At 42.0% G+C, this 23717-nt stretch overlaps 2 protein-coding genes across 4 annotated transcripts in view; both read left to right on the top strand.

Annotated features, from left to right (window-relative positions):
* Positions 1 to 20773, top strand: part of tbc1d14 (TBC1 domain family, member 14) — a 32036-nt gene extending 11263 nt beyond the window's left edge. For 2 of the 3 annotated variants that reach the window (XM_020100242.2, XM_020100243.2), the window contains 11 exons: positions 8981 to 9105; positions 10480 to 10562; positions 11034 to 11151; positions 12697 to 12803; positions 14225 to 14302; positions 14415 to 14503; positions 14680 to 14751; positions 15747 to 15875; positions 16342 to 16451; positions 17418 to 17676; positions 17767 to 20773. In XM_020100242.2, coding sequence (XP_019955801.2) covers positions 8981 to 9105; positions 10480 to 10562; positions 11034 to 11151; positions 12697 to 12803; positions 14225 to 14302; positions 14415 to 14503; positions 14680 to 14751; positions 15747 to 15875; positions 16342 to 16451; positions 17418 to 17676; positions 17767 to 17823 — 1227 coding nt within the window. In that variant the 3' untranslated portion in view covers positions 17824 to 20773. Of the gene's footprint in view, positions 1 to 2017; positions 2379 to 8980; positions 9106 to 10479; positions 10563 to 11033; positions 11152 to 12696; positions 12804 to 14224; positions 14303 to 14414; positions 14504 to 14679; positions 14752 to 15746; positions 15876 to 16341; positions 16452 to 17417; positions 17677 to 17766 lie in introns of those variants that run through there. The other variant, XM_020100244.2, reaches the window with a different exon arrangement.
* Positions 20774 to 21764: 991 nt separating this feature from the next.
* ccl36.1 (chemokine (C-C motif) ligand 36, duplicate 1) lies at positions 21765 to 22783 on the top strand. Its single transcript, XM_020100094.2, has 3 exons — positions 21765 to 21925; positions 22010 to 22121; positions 22507 to 22783. The coding sequence occupies exons 1-3, from the start codon at positions 21856 to 21858 to the stop codon at positions 22598 to 22600; spliced, it is 276 nt and encodes a 91-aa protein (XP_019955653.2). The 5' UTR covers positions 21765 to 21855; the 3' UTR covers positions 22601 to 22783.
* The last annotated feature ends 934 nt before the right edge of the window (positions 22784 to 23717 follow it).

Below are 23717 nucleotides of genomic sequence, written 5' to 3'. Positions count from 1 at the left end.
TTAGCCATGTAACCTGTCACAAGTGTGGTTTAAATAACTGTAACTGCAATCTAAATTGAGACGGGTTTGATGCAAAATCTGAGACAGGAGCGCTGTTGAAGCGTTTTTCGTTAACAACTAAGACGGCACCCGCTGATGTGGAGAGTTTGAATCTTCTATTGTTACAGTATGAAAATAACTTGACGTTTGTTTTACCCAAAAGAAGCTCAAACAACTACACTTGTAATGTTAAAGTGTAGTTTACATCACACGTTAGATTTCAGTCCTCTTGCATCCACAGGGATCTTGGTCTGTGCCCATTGATGACGCCCCCTGTGTAATCACTAATGAACTGAAAGGTTTCCGACCAGTATCCATATGCAAATTGTTCTGTTGATAACAGGCTTATCCATGTCGACTGTCTTGTTGTATTGGTTTGGTGTCGGAAATCCAGGATTTAAATGTTGTCTCTCTAAGCAAATGAATATGCGCACACACACTATACACACCCACGGGTTTAATATCCTCAGTCAATCTCCTCTGTGGTTGTAACCTTATATTGGACCTCAGGAATCGGTTAACAAGGATTAGCTTTCAAGCTTTTGTGTTGCCAGTGACTGTTCAAAGGAGGGTCATTAAACTCTGTCCGTGTAGTGCTTTATTTGCCAGGGTTATTGTTCAGCTACTGCTGGACCTATAGTTCTATTTCTACCAGCAACTTCTCCCCTTTTTTTTCCTTTTAGAGCAACTTTACGAATCAGGTTTACCATTCTAATTTAAACCACTTATCTGTGACTTCAAGCACTCGGCACTCCCCTGTATATGAAGGCCTCAGTGCAATGTGTGGCTGCAGTGAATTGCTGCCAAGGTAAAGAAACTGGTCTGTAGTAGGCTGAGCCTCTCAATCGCATTGTGTGGCAGAAGAACTACTGTTACTGCAATTTGGAAGTAAGGCTGAATTGAAATTGAACAATATTCTCCAGTAGTTAAATTTGAATATCATTCGAAGGGAGGGCTGGTAAGGATTTTTTTCAGAAAATTGTATCCGTCACATTAACACAGATTAACAACCCCAGCTTCAAATCCTGTGTTGACTTTAAGAAAAGAGAGTCTTCGGGAGGAAGATGGTTGCATATAAATTTGCTGCAACTGGTAATTGCTAATGTTTTCTACTATAAATTGAGCAAATGGCATTTTATTCATCATCACATCTGAGGTGGTTAAAGTTAAACAGGTGACAAATGGGAACACCAACATTATGTGTCTATGTAAGGTCCTCCAGAACAGCTTCAGTGCTCCTTAGCGTAGATTTAGTGATTTGGGGTCAACGCATAAGAAATCCTTTATATTAGAGTTTTTTTTCTGGCTGCAATCCTCAGACCTGAGACTTTACTCTGCTTTAAATTCTGCTCGATCTAATCAGGTCAACTCTTGTTTTACTGTCACAGGTCTGTGCGTTAATATGACGAATTGTTGTATCTGAACAAGTGGTACACAACAATCAACACACCTCTCTGTTCAGGTTATTTTGGCATTTTAGATCAAGGTTAAATATCTTCTGGGCAACTTGGATCAGGTGTGGTTGTTACTGTGTCAAACGAGATTTAGAAATTCTTGCATGTCGCAACATCCTACTAAGCAAACAAATGTTCTAGAAAGTTCCTGTCTTTCCCAGAATACTGAATATTTAAAAAACATCTTGTGAAAACAGTTCATCTTCAGTACGCAGTACAAGAGTGCTGTTGGGCAAGCATTGCATTTATATACAGAGAAGATCAGTTTAAATTGTATCCGTCACATCCCAATAGCCAACAATAAATATAGTATTCTGAAAAAGCAATAGTCAGTAGTAGTCAGAAGTTGGTGAGCGGGGAACAAGTGAAACAAATCTCAAGGCACAGCTGGTAGATTCACATGTTTTGGCACTAAAGCTGCTCGATGGGTCCTGACTGGATAAGGAAAGCAGTGAGCTGAGTGGCTGAAACCTGATCTGTTACTCTGGGGTTGATTAGGATGCCTGGGTGCAGCAGAGCACAGAGCACCTTCAGCAGAGAGACCGTTACTAATAACACACGGCAGTGCTGATTTACTGACACACAGCAGCAGCAGCATTGACAGACCTGATGCAGAGCCGGTCAGTGTAGCGTCACAGCTCAGAGGGAGAGGGGTGAGTAGGGAGAGAGAGAAGAGGGGTGTTATGCTGCTACCACATCCTTTCCAATGCGGGGTGTGTCCCTCTGTCGGCAGCTTGACTGTCCCTCTGGCCTCCTTTTGCACCTCCTGGGTGTCCGGTTGCCAGGAGTGAGCCCTCAGGGGGCAGCAATGACGCTAGGCTAGGGTTTTTGGAATCAAACCCCCACCGGAGGACTGGCCGCCTGTAAGGAACCGCAGCGTTCATGGTGAGTGAGCACTTAAACACTGTGAGGACAAGCGGGCGAACGTGGGGAACCCACTGTCTCTGTCCTCTTCTAGCAGAATCAGAGGGCATCTGTAGTCGGAGCGTGAAAGAGAGGCAGCAGAGGAGGATGGCTCAGATTTCACACAATAGCCTCTTTCAGCTCGCCGTGGCTCTGTGTTTCATGCTGGCTGTGGACAGGAGCCGGATGCTGATTGTCAGAACGTCTGAATCACTAGAAAGATGATGAAAATGTCTGTGTTTCTTGATGCGTTGATTAAATAAGCACCCATCTTCACCGCATGTTAGTACAACAAAAGCACGTGCAGAAGCATGGTAGCCTAGTCTCCTTTCTAGGTCGGCTTTTTGAAGTGTGTCAAGGGATTTCCTCCTGCTGCGATCACTGATGCTGTTGGAGACACAGAGCTCATTTGACAGCTGAATCAGTGGAACACAGTTTTTTTTTGCAGTGAAACATCCTTTGATTAAAAAGGTAGAAAGAAACAAGTACTGGATTACTTTACCTGCACAGTGGGTTTGTGCCATTACTCATAGTTCAATGTTTTAGGGTAGATACTGTACATATTCTTCATTCTCTCTCAAAGAAGCTGCCAGATTAATATTCTACTCCTCCCCAGCTCCCCTGTGGTAACTGTTGTGGTTACTGGTAGATTCTACATGCAGATTAAATTGCCATTGAAAGTTATTCAGGTACATTTAATTATGTCGACAATAGTGTATCAGATGTGCAGTTTCCAGTTACTATAAATAACCAGGTGTGATCACAAATTGCCTGTTATTGACAGTGACATGTTTACATGGTCACCAATATTCCGATTTTAACTTGATTAAGCCAACAGTCTGAATGCGACGCTGCCATGTTAACAGTATTTTCTTGTCACCTTAACCAGAATACTACTTCATACTCGAAATAAACAATAATTGAATAAAGACAAGGAGTATTCTGGCCTTTATGTAGACCTGTATACAGCTTAGTCAAATGACTGTTATAGTCCTGTTGTAGTTTAACTGCATTTTGCACCATCTACATACAGCAGTTACCAACTGCTTGATGAGCTATCCTTAGGTGCAAACAAGATTTAAAAAAAAAAAAGGAGTTGTAGCTTTTGCAAAATATTGAAAATGGTATACAGTAGCATCATACATTTACGGTTGTGGTTTTTAAAACAGGTGAAATAACACAGCACGTAATAGATTGGTTGATGTAATGACATTAGTTATAATCAGATTGTGCTCTCTTACATGTGTAAATTAAATATTTTTATATTTTAATCAAAGTAATGTCTTATTTTTAATAAGGTCAATATTATGAATATTGGTGCCAAGTCAATTTAAGGATATTACATTAGCGAATCCAAAAACTAAATGTAATCAAATAATGCAATGCGATAGCCATAATTTGATTCAAGATCCATTATTGAGTTAATCTAATGATCATCCAACGATCCTGGGACCAAAGATGATCTGCATCCAAGACTCGAATCCCACAGTGTGACTGCTGCCTTGGCCCAAGTTTACTAAACAACCAGTCAGTCTACAACATGAAGTTATGTAAAGTTCACTGGAAAGCTTTTAGCTACTGCTAAAACAAAATTATGTCAGACTCACTTAGAACAGAAATGATGTTAGCCTCTATTTACCAAAGAGCTTATGGGTTTGTTTGGTTATGTTCGTTTGTTTGTCATTGAGTCGGCAGGATTACACAAAAACTAGACCACAAAATGTATCGAAGGATACATTGTGGGTCAGAGAAGATCCCGTTAAATGTGTGAATAAACATTTTCGTTGATTTTCATTTAAATATTTGTTGAAATGAAATCTGCTTTGTCAGATTAAATTGAATGCTCTCCTGTGTTTCAGCAGTGAACACTGAAGTGCTTGTTAGAAAGGTATCATCGCAATTAAGTGTTGCAGTTCCATCAAGTTTGTGTTATAGCAGTTTGGCATTTGGCAGTGAAACCAGGCTAAGTGTCCTGCTGTGGCCTTTCATCTCTCAGCTTCAATTATTAAGAAAACCAGCAGCGCTTTTTCGGGGGCTGAGATGCAAAGGCAACAACCCAATGCAAAACTGGATAGATTAACTAGCAATTGTGACATTGGTGTATTTTTAAGTCCACGTTGCACCTTTTTGCGCTCATCAAATGTATCTGTAGTCGTTTTAATCATTGGAGCATTCATTTACTTTGAATCGGCACCAGAGAAAGACTTGATATTATGTTCAGCTGCGTCCTAGTGTCTGCAGTTGGAAACCATAGAGGACATTAACAGCCAGGCAGCTAGTCAGTGAGTGCACCCAGAGAGCTCTTACATCACAACCATGAAATCAGAGAACTTTACTGAAAGCCAGTGTGACAAAGCAGGTTGCTCTGGCAGCAGGTTATCATGGGATGTAGTAGCTATTACAGCTAAAGGCTACCATGGTGGGACAGGAGGGGTTTTGTATCATTGTTGAATCGCAGAACATTTCAGAGAAACATGACAACATGTGTGTTGTCGTTTACTTACTTGTTTTTTAGTCTGCTGCCAGATAACCAGATATTCTGGTTTGTGTAGCCAGATCATGAAAGTGGGCCTTTATGAAGCCACGTGAAACACTAATGAGCCAGTAGGTCTGTATCGTATCACACAGTGAAACGTGTAATCTGATCAGCTGTACACTTATTTCCGCAAAAAAAACAATGCACTAAGAGAGATTCATTACTTGTATGTTTCATTTGAATCCATGTGGGCGAACGATAAAGTCTCACAAAGCAGGATTGCATGAAAACGTCGCGATTTATACTTTTGCACCACACTAGTTTCACAAATCTGGGGAAGAACACTGAAAATAGTAGTGCTATACTTTGTTATGGTGCTCGCACAATGCATGAGAGACAAGTTTATGTTTATTTTTGCAATTTGCGATGGTTTGCGAGATGTTTAACAGGATATAGAAGTGTGGGGAACAAACACCATTTTGTGTGAAAGAGGACAAGGCAAATTGTGCTGCAGCTGAAGTAGATAACAGCTCCAGGAGGAAGAAAGTAATGTAATAATGTGCAGTCTCTTTCCTTCTCTCTATGCTCTGCCTCTTGTCAGCTTAAGTGCCGATTCACCAGTCATACTAGTTGTTGAGTCGCAGAGGAATGTGTAATTGTGTGTCGAGCGTTAACCGGAGTCTTGCTCTGGCACCATCAGCATTGTGTTTTGTTTTTATAACTCAGGTAATGAGTCTAAGGTGTTTCTCACCCTCATTCTTTTAATACTTGTCACTGCTCATTTCATTATTGTCACCTCCCAATTTCTTTTATCCACACATATCTCCCTGTCCACAGACACACCTCAGTGCAGTCGCACACATCCCATCTCCTGTTTCAACCTTGGTAACACCTGCATTGCTGCTGAACAGATGCCAAATTGCCCCCCCCAGCCTGTCTACCTCCCCCTCCTCTCCCTCCCTGTCTCTGCAGTATCCATCCATTCCCAGGACGCGAAGCTCGGCTTCCCCTTTTTTTTTATTGACCTGCAGCTGCTCCCTGGAGTACTTGCTGTCCTTAATAAACCAAGCAGCAGTACATGCATGTTACTAGTAAAGTTAAGCATGGACTCACAATGGTACAAGACAAACTATATTTTGAGTTATACGTTAATATACTTGTACTCATTAAGTTGATTGCTGTGAATACTGTGATATTGTCCATTGTACATCACGGTTACCGACTACATTCACAGTTCCCCCGTGACCCACTATGCTTACCGTAACATACACTATTCTCATGCAGTAAATACTATTAGTGACCACTATTGGTGTATCTTTGCCTTTGTCATACGGTGCTGGGCAGGGCAGTGGGCTCATCACAGCGTCCTCACAGAGAACCAGCCGCCTGCTGCTGGGGTAAATTGGTTGGATTAGAGTGTGAATCAAAACAGTTACGTTGTGGGCTGTTAAACAACAAGCTGAACAAACTGGGGAGGGGGGGAGGAAACGTCCAAGCTGAGTGGGTCTGCAGAGTTGGGTGAAAATGATCTTCACATTACACACACCACTGGTAATTTAAGTGCAGCTTAAATAAACATTTCCCCCCTCCTGCTTCTTTTGGTCTCTAAGGTTGGGACACATTAAGCCTGTTGGAGCACTGTATACCGGACAAGGCAAATGTCTTTCAGAACAAAGATGAGCAAAAGGCCTTGTTATTAGTCTCTCCTCTGCAGCATGAGGGAGATTTGGACTAAATCACCCTGGTTTATAATCCTGAATATAATATGCAGTCAAAGTGGGTACAAGAGAGAAGAGTGATTACTGGATAGACGGTTTAAAAAAAAAAAATTAAAATAAGTGGAGGGTTAAGTACTCACACAAGACTGGTGACTCACCCTTTAGTGTAGCATTCTCTCAGCCCAGTGCTCAGGGTGCAGTCTTTCCATGAATCACATCCACTCTCCAGCAGTGAAGGTTTTTCATTACCACTCAAACTTCCAGCTTCATGCATCCTCCTCTCATCTTTGCTTCATGCACCACTGGCCTCATTTCTTCCTGTCTTATGTGTCAACATCTCTCCCTTGACGTCCAACCCTCAAGAGATGTTTTTGGCATTTCCCTCTCAGGCTATCCCGTTTTCCTCTCCTTCCACAGCCTCATGATGACTCATCTTCATATTTCTATTCTCTCGTCTTATTCAGGCTCAAGCAGCTTCTCAGCTAAGCTCAAATCAGACTATTCCCCACAACCACCCAGTGATTACAGACAAGTATAGCATAAAAAAAATTCTAAGAGTCATACTGTACCAAGAGTGTACACTCTTGGTTCTTTCTTTTGTTGTTTTTTTATGACATTTTTAGTCAACCTGTAAAGAACTTATTGTCTGCCAGGTGCCCTGTACATAGATTTTATGGTTATTGTAAGTAATTCATGGTAGTTGTATGTCTTTTTTATTTTTTTAAATTCTCCTCCTGCATTTAGATTTGATATGTCCTCCTCATGCAGAAATTCAGCCCGATTCAATTACCTTTATTTGTCCCTCAGGGCCAATAGATCTCAGGCTCTGGTACATCAGACAGCGTCACAAAGACAGATTAATAACATGTGCTGCATCACGAACGGTAACACACACACACACTTGTGCATTCACACGCACACACCGGAAGAATAGATTATTCTGCCTGTATTGAGTCCTGTGCAGATCAATGTGAATGTAGCACAGTGTTCAGCTGATTGCCTGCAGACCTCAGCCTGCATTATTAACCAGCTCGACACACACTGGAGGACATTCTGGACACACAGAGGGGCGTGCGCGCTCATATTGCACTTGCCCTATTTAAAGTAGCTTCCTAATTAACTAGTAAGACAACACAGCATCTTCCTATGTTCTCCTCTAAAGGTCGCCCCTGCACTGTTTGGCCTCTCTTATTCTTACTGCTGGGTTTACACACACACACAGAACCTGAAAGTCAGTCAGCTGATACTTGTCCCTTTGGTTAAAGTGCTCCTCTGTGGCTTTAGCTGTAACAGACTGACAGTCACATGGCCTCCTCTTTCTATAGGCCTGTATCACACTCCCAGGGGCGGAACAGCAACCACATGCTCATTAGACACCAGCTGACAAATGCTCAGAGGCCATAAGAACGTCGTCACAAGGTTGTCAAGACATTTCTCAGTGTCCCTGTGTGACTTAACGTGGATGTACAAGCCCTCCCTCTTATTTCTTTTCATGTTTTCCATCCCCCTCCTTTTTCCCTTAAAATCCTTACAGTTGGAATTAAATGTCAGCTGTAACCATTGTGGTAAATTCCCTGGCTGTGGAACCACATCCCTGTTCTGCAGGCTGTCAGTACTTTTAATGCAGTATAGGGAAACTCCAGTAACTATTCACTTCACTATATTTGTGTGTGTAGATTATGTGCATTCGTCATTGTCCCCGGTAATGTGAAACTAAGGCCTTGTTTAGACCTGGATTTAACATCCGTCCTGAGAGATCCGATCACAAGTTGTCAGCACTAAGTTCGTCTTTTCGCATCTGTTATTAAAATGCTTCCTGAATGCATCTCTTGTGATCAGATCTCACTTCCCTGATCTATAGGCAAATAAGCATGTACATCATTTGCGTTTGCAAAGACCAAATTATGTTGTTTTTACCCAGTCTGAGTATATAGATGTGCATATTGAGAGAGAGAGAGAGAGAGAGTGAGAGAGCGCCAGACTTGGAAAGTGTTTATATTGTGACGTGACCACAAAATCCAATATAGGAACAGAGAATCTCAAAAATATGGCCGGGTAATTGTTAAACTTGAGAAGGTCAGAGGACGTCAGCTGAGTAGGTTGTCCCCCGTGTGGCCCAGGACTTATTTGCGTTCACACAGCTGAAAGAATGTGGAAAAATGCGTCCCAGACCACCACCGCATGTGGTTTCTGTGATTGGATCTAAGCACACATTGAGGACGCGGAGGACTTGTGATCCGCTCACTCAGGATGGATGTTAATACCAGGTCTGAACAGGGTCCAAAGAAATTCCGAATAAAACTGACCTCGGCAGTTGTTTTCCCTGTTACACTGTTGTAATTAAGGTTCATTTTAGCTGTAATTGTCTTCATCATCTGTTTTTGTTGCAGGAATATGAAACGAAGAGTGGCAGAGCTGGAACCGGCAACCCAACGTCCCCCAGGCAGAGTGTGAGGAAAAACCTGGACTTTGAGCCACTCTCCACTACTGCACTTATACTGGAGGACAGACCTGCGTATGTAAACAGCCACACACACTGTCAATCCTTGGGTTGTTGGACTAACCCACATTTTTCATTCTCTCTCACCGCCAGTGGGGTTTGCTCTTCAGAAAATAAGGCTGCTGTGTCTCCATCCTCCCCCATCATTCCTTCTTTATCAGCCCTCCTTCCTCTGCTGGATCATTACCCTGTTTAGTGTCATTCCAGCTCTCAGCGCTTCCTCCGCTCGTCTCACGAACAGTAAAAGAGAAGCGTTGCTGAAAGTTTAATGGCCCTCCCTCCGCCTGGCTCCATTACCCCGCTTTGTGTGTTGTGTTGAGTTTTCATTTTGTTTACATAAAAAGCGACGGACCTATGCTGGGCCTCACTGGGCTTCATCTTACATTAGGTGGCACTGCTCCACCACATGCTGAATAAAAACAATAGTGTAATTCAGCCTGGTTTTCTGTGTTTACAGGAAGTTGATTTTAACACCACGGCTTGAAAAACAGAGTTCAGCTGCTGCTCAGGTTTTTCGCTACATGCAAGCTTCCTTATCTTTTTCCATTGTCAGTGTCACCCTCTGCTGGTAGCAACCATTTAGAGAAGTGCACCTACTGTATTTGGTGATTAAGTAGAAATATAGTGCATCATCTATCTGTATCTGTAGAATAGAGTAAGACAAAAGAAGTAAAGGAACCAAATGTGAAGACACAGGTATGAGATTGAACATGCTGAAGCAGAAAACATATGAACCTCTACTGATGCAACATAATTAGTGAAGTTGATAACATTTCAGTAAAAACTACTATAATATTAACTAATATTAGGTAATATTAAAATACCTTTATGATCACCTACATTTATTTGAGCATGTTGTAAAATTATAAAAAAAGCTTGTTTTTTAAACTGGTTTCTAATGAACAAATCACCACCTCAAGGTCCATTTAGTTGTTTTTCTCGGGCTGTCACTCATGCATATATGACACAATCATCATCATCATCATCAGCACAGTTTGCCCAGTTGTCTGAGATTATAGATATTTAATTTGCATTAGACTGTAAAGTGAAATTTCTGAAAAAGTGAAAAAGTCAGGAATGATCTTTTATACCCAGTGTTCTAATATGACTGGTTTGTCAGATATTACAGGACACAATAAAAAGGGTCAAATACCTGACATAAGATGTGACTTCATCGACATAAATGTTAAACAGACATCTAAGCCCCAACTGACAGCATCTCCCACCACCAGGGGAACGACATGCAGTGAAGTGCGGTTGGCCTGTTCCTGTGTACATTCTCCTCTATTTCATGCCACAGAAGCAGTCGGACATGAATAATGCAAGTTAACCTCAGAGAAACTCATCCCTGCTAACCCATTAACTTAAATGCATGTATGTGTGATACAGGAACCTGCCTGCCAAGCCAGCTGAGGAGGCTCAGAAACACAGACAGCAGTATGAGGAGATGGTGGCCCAGGCCAAGAAGAGAGGTGAGGACATGTGACAAAAGAATCAAGGTTCACTTGCTGTCTTTTTCTAGGGTCAGAGGTCATCTCTGGAGGACCGGAATTCCCCAAGAAAGCAACAGGAACCTGATAACAGGAAGCTGCTATTTAATTTGTCCTCTACCGTTCTCCAAAGCTCGGCGTCTCTTATCTCTGTCTTTCTGATGCATCATATTCAACGCCACAAACACTAAGTTGACTGAGGTTCTCTCTCACCTTACTGTCTTGCCAAATTAGCACATTTACTTGCGTGTCTTGTTTCCATCACTGGCAATCGGAGCCGATAACAACCTGTATCTACTGCAGAGCCATTTGACCCTGGAGTGAATGCCGATTGTATCCATTCCCATTGCAGACAATAGCTATTTGTTAGTGGGTGTTAGTGGGTTTTTGACCAGTGGGGGAAAAAAAAGCTTTACTGTATCTGACCACCTCTCCTCACACTCCTGTCTGTAGAGCTGAAGGAGGCTCAGAAGAGGAAGAAGCAGCTGGAGGATCGGTGTAAGCTTGAGGAGAGCATTGGCACAGCCGCCCAGGCCTGGAACCAGGAGATTTTGCCTAACTGGAGTGCAATGTGAGTACAATCACTCTCGCAGAGTTTAGAAGTATCACAATGTTCAAAGTATTTCCCCAGAAAACCCCCTTCGAAAAGCCCAGAGCTTTAAAAAAAGAAGAGCTCGTGGCACATTACCCCAACCTTGTGGTGGAAATCAGTACGGCTATGAGTTATCTGAATCGGTTGTCATCGATGCTTCACCCTCTTCTTTTTCACATGATTGTGCTCGTGCAACTGTTTCTCGTAGTTGTTTTTTTAAAACACTGGAAATGTCATAGATGTGACTTAGCCTGTTGTTGAAACTCCAAGTTGAATACAGCCAGGTTAATCTCTGAGGCACCAGATTAAATACAGTGAAGTGTCCTCATTGATTCAGCATTTTTTATTATTATTATTATTATTATTATTATGTAATTATTATATCTAATAATTACCCAGTCCACAGATTCCACAGCCTTCTCATGAACGTCTTTATTGTTTTTTATAATCTTGGCAAACATATGAGGATATAATCTTCCTTATAACGTTGTAGTAGGTAACTGTACTTCTCAGTGTACTATAGCGTTTAATCTGCTGCATAGTAAAGGAGTACATGTTATATATGGTTAGCTCTGAAAGGCTCAACTTTTGATTTAATTCTTGAAATGTATAACATGGTCGGAATTCATCTCTGTGGTCCATTCTACCTTAATGTAGTGCAGATTATTAGTGTTCATTGGGATGTCACAGTCGCCATGTTGTGGACTGACAGAATCGTGAGATCACAACCTGTTTTACAAGCTTTACTGCCACATGTTCAGTCCAGCATGTTGGATGGAATTCACGACATTGTCATTACCTTTGTTACACCTCATTGTTATACTCGGTTATTCTGAAATGTGCCACTCCCACAGGTGTAAGACCTTGAATCTAACATTGGTACATGATTTCCAAAAATGAAGAAATGTTACTTTATACCATCTTGATTTATCGATTGTTTTCAGACATGAAAGTGGCAGTTAAAAAAAAAATAATGTTTTGCTGAGTTTGTTTTTCACATATGAACAACGCAGCAGGAGATCTTCAGGGTCAGACGTGTTCACAGCTACTAAGAAGATGTCTGAAACATTCAGGCAAGAGGCGGACGCAGGGTAGAGTGCAGCAGTAGTCAGAACATGATGTTTAAACTCCACTGCGGAAAGCACAATGTTTTTGTGACAGTACATGGACACTAGCGTCGGCCTTTATCGCCTGAAGCTCTTAAATCATGTCTTCTTTATTAAGTTGAGATCTTTTTCAGTGTCCTCTTCATCTATGGCTCCTTTTTTTCATCCTGAGATAATTTTTATTCTTCCATGTTTCATGTCTGTGGCACTTTTTTCTAACTTGTTTGAGAATGATGAGTACTTGATGCATGTCATGGTTAAACTTGGTGCCTGGAAGTGATGATGAAACAAATGTTGTGGTTTGTTAGAAGTCTCTGGCAGATGAATGAAAGATAAAATCAAATTTGACTTGAAGTGGTTGACCAACATATGTTCGTGTGCTCTATGAAGAACTGTATTTGTTCCCACGTGTGCACAGGTGTACATCTCGACGAGTGAGAGACCTCTGGTGGCAAGGCATCCCCCCCAGTGTCAGAGGCAAAGTGTGGAGCCTGGCTGTGGGCAACGATCTCAACATAACGCACGGTAAGTCGTGGGAGTGAATGAGGAGAAATGGTGAAACTTTCAGCTGTGCTGATCTGTTACATATTTGACCTTCAGAACAATCAGTAAAAACCACACTGATACTTCCGTCTTTCATTCAATGTTCTATTTGTGTGAACATGCACCCACATACATGCACCCACATACATGCACCCACACGTACATGCACCCACGTACATAAACATAGATGAGTGTAGCAGTTTGTCTCAGCTTTTGTTATTGAGCAGAAGTGGCAGTGAGATTGAAGGTCTATTAAAGCAGGAGCATGGTCCACTGAGCTCGAGCACAAGCGCAAACATGCAGCATTTCAATGAGTTCTGTGGCTTGAGACGCATACTTGTACTTCTACACTTAATGGTATAATGAATTCCCAAGCCCTTTACCATTATCACCCTACACACACACAGTGACACACACACACACAGTCAAAGTTGTCCATCTCTTTAGCAGCTGACAGTATTCCCCTCACTTTACGTACTGCTACAAGGACTAAGATCGCTTTCTTTGACACTCAAACCATCTGTCCTGTCACAGTCACTGAGATGACCCTGTTTGACCTGAACATTAACTGAAGCTTCTGGCTTGTGTTTGCATGATTTTATGTGTTGCACTGTTGTACATAGTGCTTGTATGTATGAATATATGTGGTTACATTTATACTTCCACATTTTCGTTTAAGAACTGCTTTCAGTTTTGGCTCTGAATCAATTTTACTCCCCGTCCATACTAACAAGCCTGATAATGGAGAGCCACCTGCCGTGAGGAAGCATTTCGTTGTTTATCTCAGGAAGCACTAGGCTACGAACTAGAAGCAGCAATGGTGAAAAGTAAGAGTGAGAATTTTCTTTCTTGTAATTGATGATCCATGTTGTGTTCTGAGATTTCAATCTAAAACAAGGCCAGCAGCGTTTCTCCAACTCCCCGGTTTGGCGGCTCTAAAATTCTGGAGTAGTGTGGACACCAGGCGTATCCGTAGCAGAGTTGATTTGCTTTCAAACAAAAACCGAGTAGTGTGGCTGTAGCTTCTGTGTTAAGATATCTCTGTGAAATCAATACATCTTTACATTAGACTGCACTTCTCGTCCTCTCCTTACAAACCCTCTGCATGTAGTTAACATTGATCAGCCAGAGCAGTGTAGAGCTCCACATCATGTTTCGGAACGCTCATTATTTCGATCCCGCTTAATCACTGGAAGGCAGCCTCAGGTGTAAGCCATGCCGGGGTGCATTCATCGTACTGCACCGAAATAAATGTCCTCTTGAGACGGCAGGAGATCTGTTTTCTGTCTCCACCTCAAAGGAGCTGAATCCTTTCATCATCTGTCCAGTAATCCTGCTCTCTGCTCAGTCTCTTTAGCCTCTGTTTTCCCTTCGTCTCTTATGGCTGTGATGTTTCCCTGCAGAGCTGTACAACATCTGTCTGTCCCGGGCGAAAGAGAAGTGGACCACGCCAGCACCTGCCGCCGAGATCGAAACTGATGGTAGAGAAAGACGAGAAACTGTCAATCACTGTTTCCCACTGTTTCTTTTAACGTTATATCACCCCGCATCTTTCTGTGTGTTTCTGAACGTGCTGCCGCGTCTTCCCGTCAGATGCTGGTTCTTTAGACAGGGAGTCGAGCCTGGAGCTGATCAAGCTGGACATCTCGAGAACCTTCCCCCAACTGTGCATCTTCCAGCAGGTCAGTGAGAGAAGCTCAGCCAACAACCACCAACACGATGGCGCTACCACGGCTGCTCTTCTCCTTTTACCTGTTCAGTGTGTTTCCAATGCAGAAAGCAAATAATGGGATAAGTTTAAATTTACGTTTAGTCCATTTGTTTGTATGTCTTCATTATTTCTTTTGTTCATTACCAGGGCGGGCCCTATCACGATGTGTTGCACAGCATTCTGGGAGCATACACTTGTTACCGGCCAGACGTTGGCTACGTAAGTCACACTCTCGCAGATGCAATACTTCCCCTGTCACCTTTCAGCAACTTTATCCCTATAGTTAATACCCACTTTGTTCCTTGAAGCTTAAAGAGATGCTGCACACTTAAACACTTCACTCTTATTTGAGCTCCAAAAAAAAAAAAAATTGTTCTTTAATGAAACACATTTATGTTGGTGTTAATATCACAATCTTTTAAAAATCAGCATTTCATGGGTTAAAAATATTGCTCGTAACGCCACCCGGTGTTTTTAAAATCGTCTTCGATTATGAGTCAGCAGATGTCTCTACATTATGACATGTTTTTAAAGATAATGCCCTCTAATCAAATGTGTATATAAGATATCTGTAGTCATCAACATGACTACTTGCTCTCAGTGACTCCTCTTGATCTGTGCTACATTTTTAATACCCCTATGGAGATGAATGCTTAAATTTCGTTTTTAAACCCCCCCCTGTGCAGTGGCAACGAAAACCAAATGTTCCTTGGTGATTTGAACATCATGCTTTTACTATGTACAAACTCGTGTTTGCACCTTGAGCTTGTTGATGCTGTGGTTTGTCTCTCCGCTCCTCACCACAGCCCCAAGCTCTCTGTGCTTTTCTATAAGTGAATAACTTCCTGCACTGACCCCAACCCATGAGCTGCCTCAAATGCACAGTCATTGCATTCACCTCTGTGCACAGGGTGCTTTTTTTGTTTTGTGGCCGCCGGCGTCAGCATTTCTCCTGATACTTTCAGCCCCAAGCCGAGCCACTTCTAATTGCAAATTACATTCTTGAATTCCATTTTATAGAATCGGTGTTTTAGATGAACAAGAGGGTCAGTGAGGTCGCTGTGTAATATTCACCTCCAGCAGGTGTTCATGTTCTCCTGCACCTTTCTCTACACTCACTTTCAGAGATGGAAGTCAAACCAGGTCAAGGTTTTTACGTACAAGCTCACAGTGAGACCATTTGCGTGTGTTTTTTTCAATCTGTGTGTGTGTAGGTGCAGGGAATGTCATTCATTGCAGCAGTGCTCATCCTGAACCTGGACACAGCCGATGCCTTTATAGCTTTTGCCAACCTGCTCAACAAACCGTGTCAGATGGCCTTCTTCAGAGTCGACCACAGCCTTGTCAGTACACACACACACACACACACACACACACACACACACACACACACACACACACACACACACACACACACACAATCGTAGGAACATTATCATTGCACACTTCTGTAAACGCAGACTGGGAAAAACATAATTTGGTCATCATGAACACATGATACACATATATAGCAGGAAAGTGAGATCTCATCACATGTGGACGCAGGAGACACATTCAGGAGTCATTTCAACACCAGGTGTGAAAAGATGAACGTAGAGCTCTTCACTTCTCTGTCTCCGCCTGAGCAGGGTCTCGTACACTACAGAAATCACATCGGCGGTCTCACACTCATACCTGACCAGAAAAATCTCCCTTTGTTGCATCTCTGTGCGCTGTGTTTATGTTTTGCTCTGACTCACTGCCCTGCCGATTGAACGCGCTGATTTGGTTTGCTCGGCTCTCTGACACCATCTTCTCTCCTCTCCGCAGATGTTGACATACTTTGCGGCATTTGAAGTGTTCTTTGAAGAAAACCTACCAAAGCTCTTTGCACATTTCAAGAAAAACAACTTGACCCCCGATATTTATTTAATCGACTGGTGAGTCTCCAGCTCCTCTGTTTTTTTCGTAGTATTTTTTATTTATTCTATCTCTTTTTCTCCTCCTAAACTTCATGATATGCCATTTTTTTTCCATATTCTATTATAGTACAATATTTCCTCTTCGACCTTACGTAATTTCACAACTGGAATGGAAATATACATATGAAGCCACAATATGAGAATACGATATATTCTCCCCCTACGCAGTTCAACTTGTTCCCCTCCCTGATGGAAACTTGTCGTCATCAAGAAACTTGACTCTTGTGTTGAGTTTGCTTTTCTGAGAAAACAGGAAGGGCTGTTACTGTAGTCAGGTGTGCGTCGGTGATCTCTGCCCACTAACCCCCCACTATTTTCACTTATATCACAACTGCCTTGGTATTCATATGTTGGTTTTCTTTAGACTTATGAGACACGATTTCTTGGTTTAACAATAACCGGAGACGACAGCCCTAAAAATATTTAATATCAGATGACGACAAGCAGCAAAATATTACATTTGAGAACCAGGAAATATTGAAACTTTTTGCATTTGCTTAAAAAAAGAACCAAAATAATTAACAGATTATTAAAATAGCTGCCCATGAATTTTCGGTGGTTCAGTTTATCAGTTAATCACCTTGTTGCAGCCCTGCTGAGGTGCAGAATGTTAGCTCCAGGATTTATTTATTTTATTTTTTTACTTTATCAATGTGAGATGGGGTGATTTCCATTAGTTCTGTTTAGTTCTCAGAGAATGATTCATGAATCTGGATGAAAAATATCTGGCATGTTTAGGGAACTGATTATTATAAATGTTTGCTTGGAAAAAAAAAAAAGTCTTGATCTATTCATTTTAAATGCAGTTTCTTCGGGGGGACTGTTGCCTTGTCTGAGATATACACTTGGATTGACACTTCATTTTCTCAAACCCAGTATTTTCTGCTCCTATTCCCCTGTCCCTCCTTTCATCCATCCCTCCAGGATCTTCACTCTGTACAGTAAGTCGCTGCCGTTGGATCTGGCATGTCGGGTTTGGGACGTGTTCTGCAGAGACAGCGAGGAGTTCCTATTCCGCACGGCGCTCGGCCTGCTGCGTCTCTACCAGGACGTCCTGACCTGCATGGACTTCATCCACATGGCTCAGTTCCTCACCCGCCTGCCGGACTTCCTACCGGCCGAGCAGCTCTTCCAGCACATCGCTGCTGTGCACATGACCAGCCGCAACAGGAAATGGTCACAGGTGGGGTGTTAAAGCTGTTCGGTTTCGGCGTCTTGTTCGATGTGGTTTCTTGCATCTTTGTTTTCTTAATTATCCCTCTGTTCCCCTCAGGTCCTACAGGCTTTACAGAAAGATCTGGAGCGAGGCAGCCCGGTTCTGAAGCGCTGAGCCGAGATCAGGAGGTCTCACCTACGAACTCCAGTTCCCCTCCAGACTCTTACCAGGGACCTGAGAGAGACCGGAGGGGTCTGTCAGTGATGAGGCAGGCATGTGAAAAGGAAAATGAGGCCTTATTTAACTCCCACCACCCCTCCTCTGCTCTGAGGCCCAGCAGTGGACTGTAAACTGTAGCTGGCAGACGCTGAAGAATGTACCACACACTCCCACATACATGTCCCCAGCCGACTGACTCACGTCCAGGGGAAACGACCAGTGACAACTCAAATCCTCTACTTATTTTTTAAGTATGTTTCCACCAACGGTTCCACTTGTCTATTCCTTTTTTTTTTTTTTTTTGTTCAGAGAATCAGATCTTTGAATGTCACAATGTGTCGATCTCTTTGTGTTTCTTCTTTGGGCTCAGTTTGCTTTTCATTTGTTTTCCATCATCATCATTGAACATTTTATTTCCTGAATCATTCCATGAAATCATCTCTTCACGTTTGGTGAAGAGATGAAATGTGTTCAGCCTCTAAAAGAGGCGATAAGCTGCCTGTAAAATGACTTTTACAGTAAAATTATAAAAAATACTGGAAGTGGAGTAAATAATGAGATTATGTGTTACTGTGAGAGACACACAAATTCCTGTATCAGATTTGGATTGGCCCTTCCCCTGAATATGTTTGAGACACATTTCATCTTGTTAGTGTTTGTCTTGGTGTGAGTGTTGATGTCTTGTGCGCTTATTTAATATTTATCTAACGGATGACCGGACTTGTTCCAGTGAAATGAAGGGTTGTTGATGAACCTCTACCTCACACAAATGTGATGGAGCGTATATAGATCTGTGATTTTAACAACTCCAACGCATGAGCAAGAGGTCATGACTTGAGCACCATCGTCCATGAGCGGATTCGTGCACTTTGAGGAATAAAACGTCCACTAGGGGGCAGTTTTTGGGTTGAATTACCTCTGTTATTATTTTGTTAATGTGGAGGTCATGGCAGCAGTTGTGACATCGCTTTAAAACTTCCTGTCCTCATGTCCCAATCTATACTGCCCCCATTGGTCATGCTTTGAATTGCATGTTCTGGACAAGTTGCGTATGATGCACACAAGAACCATGGAGATTGAAAATTCTGGATTCATGGGCTGCAACTTTTTACCACATATTTGTTGTCATTTTGACAAATTGGCACTATAGAAATATACAGACGCTGCTAGCATTTCCTGTTTGCAGTGTATCCATAGATTTACAGACGACTATCACTGGATGAGTTTAATACTAAGGAAAAGTTCAAAGGTTCTGGATATATAAGAAGCAGCTTCTTTTCCCCTGTGACTTGAAAAATCAAAGATGATGACGTTGAGGATGTGTCAGTCATTAAAACGTAGAAAATATGTTCAGACACGACTGAGACGAGACGCAAATTGTATTTTGAAGCACCTTAATGTCCTCCGTGTGCCGTGTCGCGTTCACTGCTGCTTGCGCCACCTGTTGATCGCATTGATGAACTACAGTAACTACACTGGCTTGCGCTTCACTTTCACCTGTCCTCACACGTTATCTTATGACTCATGTGGCCACTTAAAAAAAAAAAACGCAAGATAAAGCATTTCAGATTGTGTGAGGCTTTTTTTTTTTTTACGTTTTACATGAAAATGGAAATAACTATTAGATGCAAGAAAACATCTTGGTAAAGTCAAGTTTATAGGAGCTATCTGCTGCGGGCCGTGATCCAGGAAGTCATCTGCGACATCCGTCAATTGAGCGTAGTGTGCGTGGAGTAACTGTGGTCAAGCCGAAGCCGAGCCGAAGCAGAATGTGTGAGGACATACACAGTGGCATTAAAATAGCCTAGTTTGACATAGTGTCATCCTGAGCTTCCTGTTTGAGGTCGCTGGTGTATAGGCTCGCCCAATGCAGCACTCGCACTGTGGTTGTGTCCAAGCGGTGTTTTTTGACGAGTTAACCTCCAGCTAGCGAGTGCAAAGACACTACACGGCACTATTTGATAACAAGATTTCTTTTTTAAAGTGGAGATCTGTCTTGCTGTTGATTTCATGAGGGATTTGTCAGATACCTCTGTATATCATGTTTATTTCTTTCAATGCCAGTTTTGCACAGACCTGTTCATCAAATTTAAAAAAGGACAGAAGTGAAGTAATCTGATCTGTAAACTGGCATTTGTCACGTTGATGGGATTTTCCAGCGTTATCGTTATTGCTTGTGAAGCTGCTTTGACTCTTGTGCCGTGCTACTGATTCTGTGTGTGATGGCGTTCACTTCTGTTTTGTGCCCTGTATTTCCAGTGACGTCCCCATCAGGCCTCTCAACACTGTACTTTCATACTTAAATGCCTGGGCCACTTAAAGCTCAAATATGAGACGAGCTTTAGATTTAGCGAAACAGGAAATCATCCTCTCAGCTCGTTTCGTGGCTGGCGACAGATGATCTGTATGTGGGGGTGCTTCACCCTTGCACAGTGCTGCAGGGCGTCTGATTGCTCCTCTCTTTGCACACAACCGCCCACCCATTGTGGTGATTCACCGCAGGACTGCAATAAAGCTTTTGGCACCTGGTAAGCCTCTGAGTTATCACCTCCTCCTCACATCACCAGGTTTAAATAGTTTGTCCATTTTCCACAAAGTGCCCCTCCCAGCTCCACTAGCACTACATGAACACCATAATCCACAGATTATATCAAAAAACAAATTCAACCAAGCTTAAATGAAATGAAGGAGTCTAATATACTGTTATCGATCTGTTTGATTATCTGGATGTCTTTACTTGGGTTCTGTTTGTTTTGCCTTGTCTTTCATTTTTCTCATTGAGACCTGTGTACTGTAGAGGAGCGATGGACACATGGAGACAACGGAGCGTCACCATGCAACTGTATCTCACTTGAAATGTATATAAACGATGGTTTTATTAAAATAAAGAGCTGTACATATCCAACCAGGAGCAACCATTTTATCTTTGAATGGCTAGATTTCCCAGAGGATCAGTCCTTAACTCTTAGTATCTAATGTGCTCCTACATTATTGTTAAACATGGGCCTATGTCCACGATAGGTGCTTTTAGGGGGGTTAAGGGGACACCTGATGAATGCAAATCCAGTATTTTGCCTCCTTTTAGCTCTGTTTTGGTTTTCAGCAACTTCTGAGGGAAACACCAGACATATTATCAGCTCGTGCTCCACTTTGTTCACCAGCTAGACTCTAACTTTGCCTGCTGCTCTTTGTTTGACAGTTGGTTTGGCTGTTTTTGCCCGATGGTAATGAAATGAAGTTGAAGAGAGCAGTGAGAGAAGAACAGTGAAAGAGTATAAACAAAAAGTATAGTCATTTTGACTTGTGCTGCTCTAATCTGATGGCGTTGAGTCATGTTGCAGAATTGCATTGTAGACTGTTGCTTCCTGTTGTCTGATGGACTTCTATTTCCACTACGATTGTGTTGTTTATCTCTTTGAATCAAAGGAATGATGAAGAGACAGCAGGTACACACACACACACACACACACACAACTTCAGACGACATTGCGATGACTTAGATTGATTTCCTGGACACCAACTTTAACCTTAACCATAAGCTTGTCTAACCTTAACCAAGGTCCCCACATGTGTCATACCCATATGACCAACTGCATATACACATATATACTGTAAATATCTGGTGTATAAGATGTTGGTGGATGTTAGGGACACATCTTCAGTTTTGTCCCTTAACGTCAACAGGAATTAAAGCCTTTTATCAATAGCTATCATAAATAATAATTTCAAATCTGTAAATGTGTGTATATGTGTATTTGCTCTGAGCTACATCTCCGACCGCGACTGCATTTCCTGTGCAATCAACCAAACAAGCAAAGCCTGTCTTTAAAACCACAAGAGCCCTCCCTCCCCTCTCCACACAGGTAACACCTTTTTCTTTCTTAATAAACATAACCCCCCCCAACACATTTTTCTTAGAAGCCCTTCGCAGCAGCCGTCGTCTTCATCTCCATCATCTCCGTCGCCAGACAATTCCATCCAGCCACCATGAGGCCCCTTCAGGTCCTGCTGCTGTGTATCCTGGGAGCTGCACTGCTCGCCCCAGTGCTCTGCAACAGTAAGACGGACTAACATGTTAATATTTTAAATCTGTTCTGTGTCAGAGGCGTTGATGGTTCATTGGTCGACATTTTCTTTTCAGACGCCCTGGGTCCTGATGACTGCTGCTTCAATTTCTACTCAAGACGAGTGAAGAAAACTCTGATCAAATCATACTACATGACTGACTCCAGGTGTTCAAAGACGGGCGTCATGTAAGTGCTGAATAATGAGCTTACATCACAATATTTGATGCACCAACGTAAATAAGTTTAAAAAGTGACTTTGAATTCATTCCTATTAATACATGATTAATTCCACTTTAGAAAAATCGAAAGAAAACACATTTTGCACGTCCCTCACACTTCATAACCTTAATTTCCATCATTTTAATAAGAAAGTCTCCGTCATTCATTTTAAATGATAAATTCAAATTTTGGTTAGCTGTTTATGTGCATCATACATCTGCTATTCTGTCATTTCTGCATTCACTCCAAATTTAAAGTTATTTTCTCATTCCTTGAATCTGTTTAGCATCCTTTAAAAATTCTCATAAAAAGTGGACAAAGTTGACACTAACATTTCCCTCCTATGTTTCAGTTTAATGACACAGAAGTCTCGTCACATCTGTGTGGATCCAGATGTCCAGTGGGTTCAGGGCATCATGAAATTTTTGGATGAAAAAAATTTTTAAACCAGCTGCCGGTCTGAAAATAAAAAAAAAAGTCTTCCTGTCTGTTGCTGAATTAAATCAAAATGATATCCCTATTAATATGCAAACCTGCCATGACTGAACCAGACTTCTGTTTGTGCACTTTGTTTTGAAAGCTTTGTACTATCCACAATTATCATAAAGAATAAACATTTTACATACGCAGTCGATCGTGTCAGAACTTTGTCTCATCTCTTCTTTGATAGAAAACAAATGTGAGGAAAAAACAAGATAGAAAGTTACTTTACTTTTTATCACTTAATACTTCTGGACCAATCACAAGAAGAAATGTGCTACAGCTGGGGAGTGTTTGACTTATACATAGAATTACACTACATCACATTAATGATAGCTATTATACAATCTTAATACCTGGTGTTTACATTTATATTATATAGCCGGTGTAAGGTCTAATCCTATGTCCCTCTATGGAAGCCCTGGGAGGCAAATTAATACTTTTAAAAAATTTGTTTCCTCTTCCATTTTTTCTAACCTGTGAAAAAAACCCACTGAGAAGTTTAAGTGAAGTATAGTAAACCTGGCGGCTGTTTGATGGAACACAACATGGTGGTGTGCACTGACTCTTCCACTGCTGCAGCCTATTTCAGCTTCCTGTCACACATATCACAATCATTTCGTAATGACCGCACAACCAAGGCCATGGGATTTTTCATGTGTACAACATTTTAAGCAAATATTAACATAAAAACGACAAAGGTGTCGATAGCAACAAAGTGATACTTTATTAATCCCTCAAAGGGGAAATTCTTTTTACACTCATTTTTTTTTAAATACATGCAGTTTTTAACCCACAATCCCCCCCACACACACACACACACACACACACAGAGGGCTCATAGACATGCAAATATGGTCAGAGATGGTAGAGTGATGGGCAGCCCTGGGGGAGGGCTCTGCGAGCAATTGGTGGGTTCGGTGCTTTGCTCAAGGGCACCTCAGCAGTGCCCAGGAGGTGAACTGGCACCTCTCCAGCTACCAGCCCAACCTTCCATACTTCCATGCTGGACTTGAACCGGCCACCCTCCGGTTCCCAAGCCAAATCTCTATGGACTGAGCCGCGACCCTACATAATGACACA

Source organism: Paralichthys olivaceus, chromosome 22, assembly GCF_024713975.1.
Source record: "Paralichthys olivaceus isolate ysfri-2021 chromosome 22, ASM2471397v2, whole genome shotgun sequence".
Classification (NCBI taxonomy): domain Eukaryota; kingdom Metazoa; phylum Chordata; class Actinopteri; order Pleuronectiformes; family Paralichthyidae; genus Paralichthys; species Paralichthys olivaceus.
Note: the sequence above shows the minus strand (reverse complement) of the source record. Positions and strands in the feature narration are given on the sequence as shown.